The 13,742-nt window shown below is 43.8% G+C and overlaps 1 protein-coding gene across 1 annotated transcript; it reads left to right on the top strand.

Annotated features, from left to right (window-relative positions):
- Window positions 1–1,419: 1,419 nt before the first annotated feature.
- GCHFR (GTP cyclohydrolase I feedback regulator) lies at window positions 1,420–12,947 on the top strand. Its single transcript, XM_079965335.1, has 3 exons — window positions 1,420–1,577; window positions 7,112–7,206; window positions 12,181–12,947. Exons 1-3 carry the CDS (start codon window positions 1,542–1,544, stop codon window positions 12,359–12,361), a joined length of 312 nt encoding a protein of 103 aa, XP_079821461.1. The 5' UTR covers window positions 1,420–1,541; the 3' UTR covers window positions 12,362–12,947.
- Window positions 12,948–13,742: the final 795 nt, after the last annotated feature.

Raw genomic sequence — 13,742 nt, forward strand, 5'->3', positions numbered from 1 at the left:
TTTCCTTTTGTCTTTCTAACTAACTGACCATTGAGGGAGGGGCCTGCCATCCCACTTGCCCTCTGGCACACAGCCACTCCTTTTGAGGCCTGAGCTTCAAGCGACAGCAAAGGATTCAAGAGTACCCCCAAGTTACATGCCCGCTCCTTCAGGGAAGGAATGGAAACCCTAGCAAGGGCAGATTAATGTTGCCATGTACTGCAGTAAATATTTTTAATTATATTCAGTGCTTTTTTCTGGGGCGATGCAGGAGTAGCATACCCCTAAACATTTTGTGAATCTTTGTACTTTTGTCCGTTCACTGTATTTATTTTTCCTATAAAATGGTGATTTTCTTGAGTCAAAATGAGAGTACCCCTAGACATTTTTTTACAGGAAAAAAGCACTGACTATATTACATCCAGCCAAACCTAGGCAGCATCTTAAAAAGCAGAGACATCACCTTGACAACAAAGGTTTGTATAGTTAAATCTATGGTTTTCCCAGTAGTAATGTATGGAAGTGAGAGCTGGACCATAAAGAAGGCTGATCGCCGAAGAATTGATGCTTTTGAATTATGGCGCTGGAGGAGACTCTTGAGAGTCCCATGGGCTGCAAGAAGATCAAACCTATCCATTCTGAAGGAAATCAGCCCCGAGTGCTCACTGGAAGGACAGATCCTGAAGCTGAGGCTCCAATACTTTGGCCTCCTCATGAGAAGAGAAGACTCCCTGGAAAAGACCCTGATGTTGGGAAAGATGGAGGGCACAAGGAGAAGTGGAGGACAGAGGACGAGATGGTTGGACAGTGTTCTCGAAGCTACCAGCATGAATTTGACCAAACTGCGTGAGGCAGTGGAAGACAGAAGTGCCTGGCGTGCTCTGGTCCATGGGGTCACGAAGAGTCGGACACGACTAAAGAACAACAACAAACTGAAATGCTTCTCATTCCCATCGATTTCAGCGGGAGAGCCCAACTAAAGTTTGCAGTCCTACGCATGCCTAATTTTGTGACATGCACTGAAAGATCGGCAGGTGTATCACGCCGTATATTTTACAGAGGGGGTGCCGACGGAGGCTGGTCTATGAGGGCATATGGGGCACCGCCCCACCACCCTCTTGTCTGTCTGCGGCGACAGAAACGCCTGAAGGGAGAAGCAGGTGAGGAGGTTGGGGGCGGTGCACGGCTTTCGACGCGGAGGAGTTCAAGGCGGAGGGGAAGGAAGCCTCTGCCCCGCGGAGCCTTGTGGCTGTGGGGTGACCCACCCGGGTATGCAACGCAGCAGGGTGCAGACGAGAGGGTTCCCCCCTCGCGCCCGCGACCCCCTGGCAGTCCAGTTCCGAGCGCAAAAGCCGCCGAACGCCGCCGCGCGCCCCTTAAGCCGCCCGCGCCCCGGAGGCCAAGCAATTCGCGTTCCAGTGCCGCAGCCCGCTCGCCGATTGGCTCCTCGGAGCGAGGGCGTGGCCGCGGAGTGGCAGGATGTCACGTGGGCGCGGCGCTGCAAAAGCGGGGCGTGCGGGAGCGGCGGCCACCTTGAGGGCAGCTCTTCGCGGCGGGGCATCATGCCGTACGTCCTCATCAGTACGCAGATCCGCATGGTGAGCAGCTCGGGGGGAGCTCTAGGTGGGCTTTCCGGAATGGTGCTGACCAGGAGCCCGTCGGTGCCCATGCCCAGGAAGGCGAGGGGCGGCCCCGAACGGGTTGCTGCCCGCCCGTGTCCGCTTGCAGAGGTGGACTGGGGCGCGGGACGGAGTTGATCCCATTTGCCTTGCAGGAGGTGCCGCTGCTTCCAGGCTATAAAACAGCGGCCGGCCCTTGTTTTTTGCTTTGGCCCCCGAACGTGCATAAGTATTTTCGGATCCCGATGGGGCTGTCTCTTTCTGTGCTGTTTAGGGCTGGTGGCGGTGTGATTGGCAAAACCCCCCAGGGTGGCCTTGTGATCTCGGCATGGATCGAAACATACCTGGCTGTTTCCTGGTTTCCTTCCTTTTTCAGGGATGCCACCTGCTAAAGTGTCCAGGTAACTTAGTGCAGCAGTTCTCAACGGATGCTCGACAGGTGGCTCCTTCCGCTGAGCGATGGTCCCGAGGGTGGTCTGTCTGTTAGCATGAACCTACTGTGGATATATCCCAGTGTATCAGACGGGTGCCAAGTTTGCCTTTTTGATACTAAAAGTTGCTGTTATTCAGGCTGAGGAAGCAACCAGTGATTCTGTAGAATAGTTGCATGATAAGACAGATGTCCTAGATTACAAACCGATAGCGCTTACTTTTTGTCTCCTTGACAAAAATAACGGACTGAAATCCAGTGTGTTGTAGCTTTGCATGACAAACAGCTTGAGTCTGATGTAAATTTAAACAATGCTGCCAGAAGTTCTGTTACATGTGAATGACTAATACTGCTTATTTATGTAGAAGATTTTAGTATTCAAATCAATTTACATATTGGTACATTATTGTTGTAATTCTTATGACAGCTCCACAAGGTAGGGCAGTTTTATTACTCGCATATTGTAGATGGGAGGCTGTGGCTCAAAGAAAGTGGTTAGGTTAATATTATCTATTTTCATGCCTGAGGTAAGATTTGAACAAAGGAATTCCTGATTCCTATATTAGACTGTTCGCTACTGCACTACACTAGCTCATCCTACAAAAAAATGGTAAAGGCTACTATTTTGTATATTGTACCTTTTCTCCTAGGAGTTCAAAACAGCATATGTGGTGCTCCTTCTTTCTATCTATCCTCAAAACAGACCCATAAGAGGGGCATATATATGTATGTACAGTATGTGTATATGCAGGCATATAAGTATGTATATATTTATGTAATATATAAGTATTTATATATTTATTTATGTATGTATATAAGTATTTATGTGTTTGGTGATTTGTATGTGTATGTGTATATTCCTAGATGGAACCAAATGAGCACATTTAAAGCTGCTTGATGCATTATATTTTATCTGCACACTTAGAAATGTAATGTGACGCAAACCCCAGGGAAAGGACCAGAGCTAAGTGGTAATGCTTATGCTTTGCATGCAGAAGCTTGGAAAACACTGTGATATTGCATACCCTGTGATATTATTTCAGCACTGCTCAGTCCGTAAAATACAGTGGAAAGATTCCACGCCATGGTAACTCCAATTGTTTGCGACCTGTGTACATAATGCAAATTAGGCATATCTTCACTCACTCTTTCCCATAATTTAGGCTGGAATCCTAAACACATCTGAGATCATGCATTATTAAACTTACTTCTGAGTGGATATTTATTGGATTGTACTGGGCATGGAAGGGACGAGGCTAGGCATGGAAGCCGCATCTCCTAGCCAACTGAAAATGTCACTTGGCCTTTGCTGAGCACTGCCCCCACACATTCCAATTTATTTTTGCCCATAAGGACTAGAAGCTTGAGTTAAAAAGCCAAGGGAAAGGAAAGGAAAACTGTGAAGCTGAATTTCTGGTCCCCTTTTGTACTCTATGCTTTTGTGGAATCTCAGAATACCGACAGCTTTGTATGTGGTGGCAGCTTTGTATATGGTGGCACATATACCAGTTCTTTTCTGCTTTACTAAGCACGCATGCCTGGACTTACTCCTAGGTTTGGCTCTGCTGCTGCACCAAACCCGCATAGAGTTCCCTCAACCTGCAGAAAGCTTATGTAGTGATTAAACTGTGACCAGTCTTGGTTGAGCGGTCGCTCTGATTTTCTTATAGGGTGGTTGTATGACTATGAGCATTCATCTTGATTTGCTTGCCTTCCCATTATTCAGTCATTTATCCTACATTTCCCAGTGCATTTCCATGTCGCTTTTTGAGCTGCAAAAAGTGTGTTAAGTGAATTTGTTGCATTGCACCAACCTAAATCTCTGATGCATGTTTTAATAATAATAATAATAATAATAATAATAATAATAATAAATACTACCCCACCCATCTGACTGGGTTTCCCCAGCCACTCTTGGGTGGCTTCCAGCACATATAAAAACATAATAAAACATCAAACATTAAAAACCTCCTGATACAGGGAAATCCCTTCTGCAAAATAGTGACTGCCGGGAAGCACTTTGAGTCTAGCTTTTTTAATGTGTTATTTCTCAACCTGAGTGACTTTGGGCAAAGGGGGGCAGGAACTGTGCAGATGTATTGCTCTGTTCTTGCTGGGTAGAGACTCTAGCAGAGTCCCATTATATTCATTGCAGGGGCCTCTGCCTGCCAGCCAGAGTATCAAGCTGCATGGGCTAGGTGTATTGAATGTTAGCAAAGGAAAGAAATGGAGTTACAAAACAACTGGAAACTGAGTGAAGAGTGGCAAAGGGCAATGTGGAAGAAACTTCCAGTCATTTTGATCTGTAAACAGAAAGGCAGCGTGTCGCAGTGCATAGTGAATCAAATGGGGTTGCACAATCGTGCTTTAAAAATCGAATAAAAGTTAAAAATTCCAGTTCCTCTCTGATACACAAATGGATATTCTTGCCCTCATTTGTTATGAAAAGCTCTATCAAGTTTCACCTTTGCTCCCTTGTGTCTCTGTGTGGTACACTCTACATTGCAGCACATTAAAAAAAAAAAAGTTTTAAGAAATCTGTAGTGGATCATGTGGGATAACAAGCCTCAAATAACCTACATGCTTAGGTCTAATTTATGCATGAAGGGATTAAGACCATAGAGTAAGCTGTCTTGCAAGGCACCTTGGGCGGGACTAGGTAATCAAGACTTCATTTCTGTCAGCCTACCTTGGTTGCTCCAAGCTCAGACCACATGGCTCGAACAAGCCTCTCTTGAATTCCTGTACCAATAATTTAGGAACTTTGACCACTGTAACTAAGTCAGGTTTACTGCCTGTAACTTTTTCTGAATGCTGTGTGGAAACGCACACGAATCTGACCTTTGCAGAGTTTTTAAGTAAACCATTTTTTAACTGACCAAATGTGTGGTCTTTTTCTATGCTGGGGAAGAAGGTTTTTTTTTTTTTGTTGTTGTTGTTTTTTTGAATTTACAGGTCTAGCAGCCTATACTTCCATGCTTTACTTTGCTGCATATTTTGTGATGTGAAAACTCTGCTGGGGTCTCTCACCAATGAGTACTTGCCCCAGACTTGGATCTTGGCATCTAGAAATTCTCCTTTTTATACCTACAGTATTTTTCCCTTGCCACCAACATATCACACATTTGCTTAAGCAATAAACAGCACAATCCTACTCTTTACTCAGAAGTAAGTTGAGTTCAAGGTGACTTGCTCTCAAATGAATTTGTTTAGGGTTACATCCTCAGTATGAATAAATTCTAGCTTTCTATAGGAAGCTGACATTATTTTTTTTGCAATGCATATTTTGTAGGAAACGAAAGGGGAGCAAATTTTGAGAAGCTTTAGAACACTGGCTAGACCATTAACTAATATGAATAAAGAGGGGGGAAACCATAGGGTGACAACATTTTGTTGTCTGCCTACAGCCATTTCAAATAGTGCAAGTTTCTCTTTCCCAAATACAGTCCAGGGATGTACAAAGCTTATTCGCCAGTTCCTACAGCACTTGGTCCCTTTACTCAAAGGGCTTATGAAGCTGGAATGCCAAGTCATTTCCTGGACAAATTGGCCAGGAAACGCTGTTGCACTGAATATGTTTTCTGCTGGACAAGAGGGTTTGCGAGGTCATTTGGCTGTGGCATGCTCTTGTAGACATTGCTCTGCAGTGCATGCCACAGTGAGCGCAAAAGAGCTCCTTCATGGTTTCTGAATGAGCTGTGGCAGTTGCACTGTTTTCTTCTTTCCCTTTCCTGAACCGTGGTCTGGTCACACAGTGGACCCTTTTAGCATGGCAGCCTCTTTGTCACTTACATTAGGCACAGCCATTGTGGGTTCCCTTTGCTGTTTGGCAAGCATCTTGACCTTGGGGGTAAAAGGCAGGTTGCTTCTTAGCATATTTTGAGACTCCATGCTCTGAACATTTTAATTTTTTTAAAAATAATTTTTTTATTAGATTTTCCACCGTGATAACACAAACCACAAAGCAAGATGATACACAAAAACAGAAAAAGAAAAAGAAGAAAGAAGAAAGAGGGGGGGGGGAGAAGGGGGGAAAAGGGGGGAACAATAAACAGATAAACAATAACAACTAACTTAATTCTTCACAAATCCAACCTTTTAAACATCATGGTTGACTTCCTCAAATCCCTCCCTTCTGAGTTTCCTTGTAATTAAAAGTAACAGCTTTCCAATATCATTATTAAACTAAAACAATTTCCAATTATAGTCCATCTTATGCACTTTTCTTAACATTCTAAATCCCATTTATTTAATAATAATTTAATCCTAGGCCTATTTGTTTCTTTCAAGTAATTTTTTATTTTTTATTTTACAATATTTATTCAAATAGTCCTTGAATTTCCTCCAGTGCTATGAACATTTTAAAGCAGTATATTTGCAACTGCAAAGTGGCTCCTTTGAGATCTAAGTAAGATTTTGCAAGCATTCAAATGGTTCACCTTTAGCTTGTGGTGAGTAGGAAGTGGCTCCAGGCAATTAGTCAAAGCTGCTGCTTCTTCTTCTTCTTCTTCTTCTTCTGTGGAAAAGAAGTGGAAGTGCTCTCTGCCTCTCTCCTTGCTCCCTTTATAGGTTGATACGACTTGTAAGTTTGGGCAGGCAGGCTAGTAAAAAGTGTGGCTAGTGATCTTGGTTGCACCTAAGGCTGGTTTGGCTTCCTAAGTGCCTCTAAGTAGCGTAACTCTTTAAACAGTTATTCTTCTAATCCTTCACTGCGTTTCTCTTCTCTCTAGTTAATCTGAATTTAAGCATAATAACTAACTTGGCAGGATAAACGATGCAAATGGAAATCCTGGTGTCCCTTGTTCAGCCTGCAGGAGGAGCTCTAGCAGAATGTTTCGTTTTGCATGCCTGCTGTGTCCACCTTCCTGGGCCATGTATTTAACAGCATAAAAGTCTCTAAGTCACTATAAATAATATCATCATTAGAATAAGGAAAAAATAAGCGTAATCAATCAACATCAGGATGGCCACAAGTTCCTGACCCTTGGATTAGATGGATTAGACACTCTTGCTAGATAGACTGGATGAATGCCCTGATCCTAATATGATTTTCAGTAATGAAACTGGGTATTTCTTCCTGCAGGAGGTTGGGCCCACGATGGTTGGTGATGAGCACTCTGACCCAAACCTGATGCAATACCTTGGGGCCACAAAAAGAAACATGCTGGGGAACCATTTGTAAGTATTTCTGTGGGCTTTTGATCTCCCATCTTTTTGCTTCTCCATCCTTTGGTTAACCAGTCAGAGATTTTGAGAGTATAACGTGACTTTCGCCTTTTGATTTTGCATGTGCACTGCAAATACAATACTTAGGGGCAATTCACATGTCTTTGTGTTCATCACGGGATGCTTGCAGTATCAAATAGCGCCTTGCCTGTGTGAATAGGCCATCACAGCTACAGCACTGCAGGCAAGATGTTCCTATCACCTCTCAAACCAGAGGTTTTTCAGTGGATTTCAGTCCACACATCCAGTTGCTAGTCTAAATGAAACAAAAATACAGTGGTACCTCGGGTTACATACGCTTCAGGTTACAGACTCCGCTAACCCAGAAATAGTGCTTCAGGTTAAGAACTTTGCTTCAGGATAAGAACAGAAATCGTGCTCCGGCGGCGCAGCAGCAGCAGCGGGAGGCTCCATTAGCTAAAGTGGTGCTTCAGGTTAAGAACAGTTTCAGGTTAAGAACGGACCTCTGGAACGAATTAAGTACTTAACCCGAGGTACCACTGTGAAAGTAACAAGTGTAGATAAGACAAGTGAATATGAGAACCAGACTTCAGTTTAGTTTTTAGGCAATACTGAGTTCAATAGACCAGTAGTTTGACTCCTACAGTGTAAGGCAGTTTTTTATATGTTTATATGTGAATTGGAATCTAAACATTCGGAGGCACAGTGAAAAGTCCATTACATAGCTGTCAATGTTTCCCTTTTTTTAAGGGAAATTCTCTTATGCCAAATAGGATTCCTCGCAAGAAAAGGAAAAAGTTGACAGCTATGGTCCATTACTAACTCAGTGTCTACATTTTATGTCAACATGTGGAGGGCACCATGTTGGCTACCCCTGATCTAAGTGGTTAAAAACATTTCCTCACACCTCATTTATGGCCAAACCGTGCCCTGCTGGTCACCTTCATCATTCAGCTCTGTGAAAACTCTGTGTTTTCTTTAGGATGGATGGAACACTCCACCCTGCTGCCAAGATGTTTCCTGGACTTCAGTCCAGAGTAAATGAAGAGAGTCCTCTTCAGGCCTAGCTGTGGTTGTTGGATCCACCCCTTCCATCTCATCCCCTGCTGGCCCTGCCTCTGCTATCCATGCATTAGGGAGGGGAAAATCTGAAGCAAAAAGCCTGCTGTATACTTGTACACGCACATGTCAGGCTCCCTGCTTTAGACCTTTCCACTCAATGCATGGAGGGCAGGGCAATGGGGTTGTGACCAGCAAGTGTGGCCCCACTCTTCCTCTCATGCAGTAAACATCATGTGAGGGCTTAATGCCAGAATAGGGTTGGAGCAACAGTAAAAAATAAAAATAAAAATGAAGGCCCATTCATGCTGATAAATTTCAGGAGGAGTGTTCCACCCACTGTCCCTTGCAAGACTTTCATCTTGCTTCAGCCCCTAAATATATAGGAAGCTGCCTTGCACTGAGTCAGACCATTGGTCCACCTAGCTCTAAATTCCTGCACTGACTGGCAGCAGCTCTCCAGGATTTCAGGTGGAGCTCTCCCAAACCTACCTGGAGATGCCAGGGATTGGACCTGGGACCTTCTTCATGCAGAGTAAATGTTTTACCACTTCCTCATCATTAGTTCAACTTCTGCCTTGTGCATTTTCCCCTTCCTGTCCTCAGTCTGTTTTCAGTCTGGTGTTCCTTTGACATTCTCTCAAGTATGTCAGAGGCCCTTTTCAGGTGTTATAATCTCCCCCACAAGTAGCATTGTGTGATGAAGAGCACCCAAAGCTTTGGCCCACCATCACTGTTAATGTCGCCCTCCAGTGCTGGAGAGTGAACTTCTGAAGCAGGAAGCCTCCTATACTTGTGGAAGGTCCCCACACAATACAGAACCCTGTAATTACGATTTAAACACACAGTTTTGAAGGTGATACTTTATTGTTTCATAACTATAAGGTGAGACTGAAAATCTCTTGAAACAAACAAGTATTTCAGATTTGAAGAAGAGGAAAATTAAGGAACATTTTTCTCCCACATGAATATTTACCTCAGAGATAAGAACTAAGAAATGGTGAAGAAGAACTAGCATCCCCCCCCCGTCATTTATAAACATGCCCTTCTTAAAACCACAGTGCACTCTTAATGATGTTTTCTGCTCTTTCCCTTCTCATTGTCATATTCCCTGATTGTACAGTTTATATTTGAAAGCAACTATTTTACTAGCAGAGAAAAAGTGATTTAATGTGTAAAATTGCATTGCTGGAAAATGGCATGTGTTAGAAGCACCAGCTTGTCTTGAGAGCCCCCCTAGAAATCTGACCAGCTGCCTTCCTGCAAGTGCCTTCAAGAAAGAGGACCTTTAAGCCTTGGGTGATGAGTGTGGCCCTCGAGGCCTCTTTTTGACCCTTGAGACTGTCCCTAGGCCAAGCCCCCTCCAGGTATGTGCATGTGGGGGGAAACAACCCTCTGGTTTTTGTGTGGATGGAACGTAGCTTAATGTCGAAAGGTAAGAGTCGCATCAATTGCTGCATCTACTTTTACCTCTGACCCCACCCACCACTGGCATGTTTCCCCTGGAAGGTGGTACACGAGAGAATGTGGCCTTTAGACTGAAAAAGAGTCCTTACCCCTGCTGCTGAGTTCTCGTTCTCACCAGAGAAGTGTCCTTGTTCGTTTCCAGCAGGTGTGTGGCAACTATGTGGTGGGATGTAACAACAACAACTTTATTATTCATACAACAACAACTTTATTATTCATACAACAACAACAACAACTTTATTATTCATACAACAACAACAACAACTTTATTATTCATACCCCGCCCATCTGGCTGGGTCTCCCCAGCATATCTAAAAACATCAAGCATTAAAAACCTTGATGCGAGAGGAATCCTACCTGAGACCTTGTTTTAGATTGGATATAGACAACATGGTGCCCTCCAGAGTTTGTGAATTGCAACTCCCATCAGCCCCAGAAGGCAGGGCCAATGGTCAAGGATGATGGGGTTTGTAATCCAAAACAACTGGAGGACAGCACGTGGCCTTTCCCTGCTCTAGGGCTTGCTGTGAGAAGTGTCACTCCCTCATGTCAACTTTTGTACTTGTCTCTGGCTGACGTGTCTCCAAACATTGCAAGTTCTAATTCTTACCCCATCCATTTCTAGGATGCAATCAATGTTTAGTCAGTGGATGCTTTTCCTGTCTCCTTTGCCACGGCGAAAAGCTGCATAGCTTGCCTCCTCCCTTTTGTAATTGAAGAGGAAGAAGAGGGGGGAAAACAAAAAACAAACCTGCCTTGGTGGAATGTAGGGCTATACTTGGCATCTTTGCTGTGGGTGTGAAAACCTGCATTCCAGGAAGGTTAAGTCAGAGAGATCAGTTCAGAGAACCAAGTAGGAACACAACCAAGGGAGGCCTATTAAAATATCAAGGTGGAGATTGAGCCATACTAAGGGTAGATTGCTTTTCTAAGCAATTATGGTGCTCTTCAAGTTGTAAACGACTTGTGAAGGGCATATCTATAACACTTAAAGTGTTATAACTAAGTAGCTTTTAACTGTATTAAAAATCCAGTTGCACTAAATGATTATGCAGGTAATCCACTCTTTCAGTAAAACAATTCCTGTTAGTTTTAAAGCAGATGTAGGGAACCTTAAGCTCTCCAGATATCGTTGGATTCTAGCTCCAGCCAGCATGGTCAATGGAGTTCTGGTTCAACTGGAACTGGAAGGTCACACGTTCCCCACCTGTTTTAAAGTGGGTGCAAGTGGATGGTTTTTTAATTGAAAAATGTATTTTGGAGTAAGCCTGGAAATCTTAAAACAAGCATGCATCAGCTGGGATTACAAATGTAGTTAACAAGAAAGTACCTAAATAAATGGAGATTGTGTGGCTTGAATCTGGGTCATACACACCCATGGATTTCCTCACGGAGCAAGACGACCTCTCATCTAGCCCAAAATATGTGGCAAGGACCACAGAAATGTCAAAAATGTTTCAGCGATGTTAATTATCCTTTATTAGTTGGGATGTATCAAGAGCAGAGTCGATTTGGATTCCCTTGTTAAGTTCTTCTTATCAGTTAGATTCCCAAGTTGTAGGCCGTCCTTCCTATTTCCTCATTATTCAATGGGCATTTTAATGTTTCTATAAGTGATCCCTAAACTGTAAAGAGAAAAGATATGCTGAAGATTCCACAGCCAAGTTCAACTCCAAACTTGCATTTACAATTGGTTTTGACCTCACTCTGCCATGAAGTGTGTAAGCTTCATGCTAATCTTATCTAGATCACCCAATACTCAAGTTGGCAAGAGCTGATGGGAGTTGTGGTCCAAAACATCTGAAGGGCACCAGGTTGGATAAAGCTGCTCTAGATCAGGGGTCAGCAACCTTCTTCAGCCATGGGCCGGTCCACCATCTCTCAGACCATGTGGTGCGCCAGACTATATTTTGAAGAAAAAATATGAATGAATTCCTGTGCCCCACAAATAACCCAGAGATGCATTTTAAATAAAAGGGCATATTCTACTCATGTAAAAAAACCCGCTGATTCCCAGACCGTCCGTGGGCCGGATTGAGAAGGCAGTTGGGCCGCATCTGGCCCCCGGGCCTTAGGTTGCCTACCCCTGATCTGGATAGTGTGATTGGTCTGTATGGGGTCTACTACTAGCAAATCAGAGGTTAAACTAACCCCTTTCCAGGCCCAGGAAGACCTGGAAAGAACTACCTTTGGCCTCAAGGCCTGTTTCCCAACCCTGTCCTAAGTCTTCCAAAAAATTGGGATGGCAAAGCCATAACTGGGCATAACCCTGATCCGCACCACTTTAGTTTACACGTCCAGTTACTTTCTAGGTTTACAGATTGCGCTGTCAGAACCTTGATGGAATTTGGTAGCCTTCCCCAAGTGGCCGTTACGGTTCAGTTGACGTTATTTGGGAAACTGCTTCTTCTCATTGTTTCCACATCTTGTTTACAACAGCTGGGAATACTATGTGCACGATGCCCCTCGGATCGTCTTGGACAAGCTGGAGAAGCGTGGTTATCGCGTGATCAGCATGACGGGAGTGGGCCAGACACTGGTGTGGTGCCTCCACAAAGAATGTACAGAGAACTCTGATTTTCTCTCTGCCCAAGATATTGCTGTAAATCGCCCAGCATAGTCCTGCCTTCATTTTCCAGCGTGTTACTCGTTTTAAGGCATTATGAAACATAGGTACCACTACCACAAGCGCATCATAGGAAGGTGGCCCAGTTAGGGCTGGCGTTGGCCTGAAGAGATCAATCCTTTTTGAGCATTAATTGGAATGCCAGTCCAGAACTGCCAATATAGCAGCATTATCCTCATTTGTTCTGTTGAATGATGAAAAGCTGGCATTAAAGTAACTCTCTCAGGCTAGAGTGGCTGGGGGGAGAAAAGGCCAAGCTTATAAGTTTGTTACTTTGCTGAGAAAGGGGCGGGTGCTGCTGCAGAACAAGTTGATCACCAGTAAGCACAGCAAATCTCCAAGCTGAAAATAATCTAGCGTGTACTCAAGTTAACGAGTATGAATAGAATCCTGAATGTGGTTTTTTTAGTTACCCCTTCTATATGCAAACTGGAAAATGGAGGCGAAAGGTCCTGTAAATATTTGAACATCAGTTTTGTAACTGTACCAGTCCATTCATTGCTGGGATTATTTGGAACTGTGTTTATGCAGTAAGCCGTTCTTAAAATAGCTGGCAAAATAAAATAATTTAACAAACAGACTTCACATTGTCCAGAGTTTAATTCCTTTGAAGTAGCAGCGGGCAAGCGTTTTAACTCTTGAATGAAGTTCTGAGAAATAATGAGCAGCTGCCGCTAAAAGGCTTTAGAAGAAGTACACAGATAATGACCCTGGATATGGGCCAGTTCCTGCATTGCCAGATAATGAATCAGAGGCCCACAGCCTTAGTAGAATCATAGAATTGTAGAGTTGGAAGGGACCACAAGGGTCATCTAGTCCAGCCCCCTGGAATGCAGGAATCTTTTGCCCAATGGGCTCAATCCCACAACCCTGAAGTCTCATGCTCTACCAACTGAGCTATCCCAACTTGTACAGCCTTCCATTCTTCAAGAAGCTGTAGGAACATGGCAGTAGCATGGGCTGTTTACTGATTTAGTAGTGTAGTGCCAAACCATTTACTCTCCTTGTGTTTGAAAATATGGTCATGTACTGTGGCCAACACTGATTATATATAATCTCCATGTTTCCCGTTAATGAGAGCAGTGAGAAAAGACCAAAAACAGCACCAGTACCTGCCATGATGATTGCTGCAGATTTGAGGGTGCATCCAATGTATTTCAGAACCCTTTTTTTTAAAAAAAAAGCCTTCCATGTGGGAACAGAAGCAATAGGTTTCTCAAAGGTCCATTGCACGACAACCTTCTGGTGACTTCTTCTCAACTAATAAATGCAACCAATGTGTCTATTCATCACATCACCATTTCAGTGTCTTTGAAACTCCCTTTAACACACAATTCTTTTAACACAGAAGTTGCTGGAGATACCTTGTAAACAT

The sequence above is a fragment of the Podarcis cretensis genome (genome assembly GCF_951804945.1).
Source record: "Podarcis cretensis genome assembly, chromosome: 1".
NCBI classification, from domain to species: domain Eukaryota; kingdom Metazoa; phylum Chordata; class Lepidosauria; order Squamata; family Lacertidae; genus Podarcis; species Podarcis cretensis.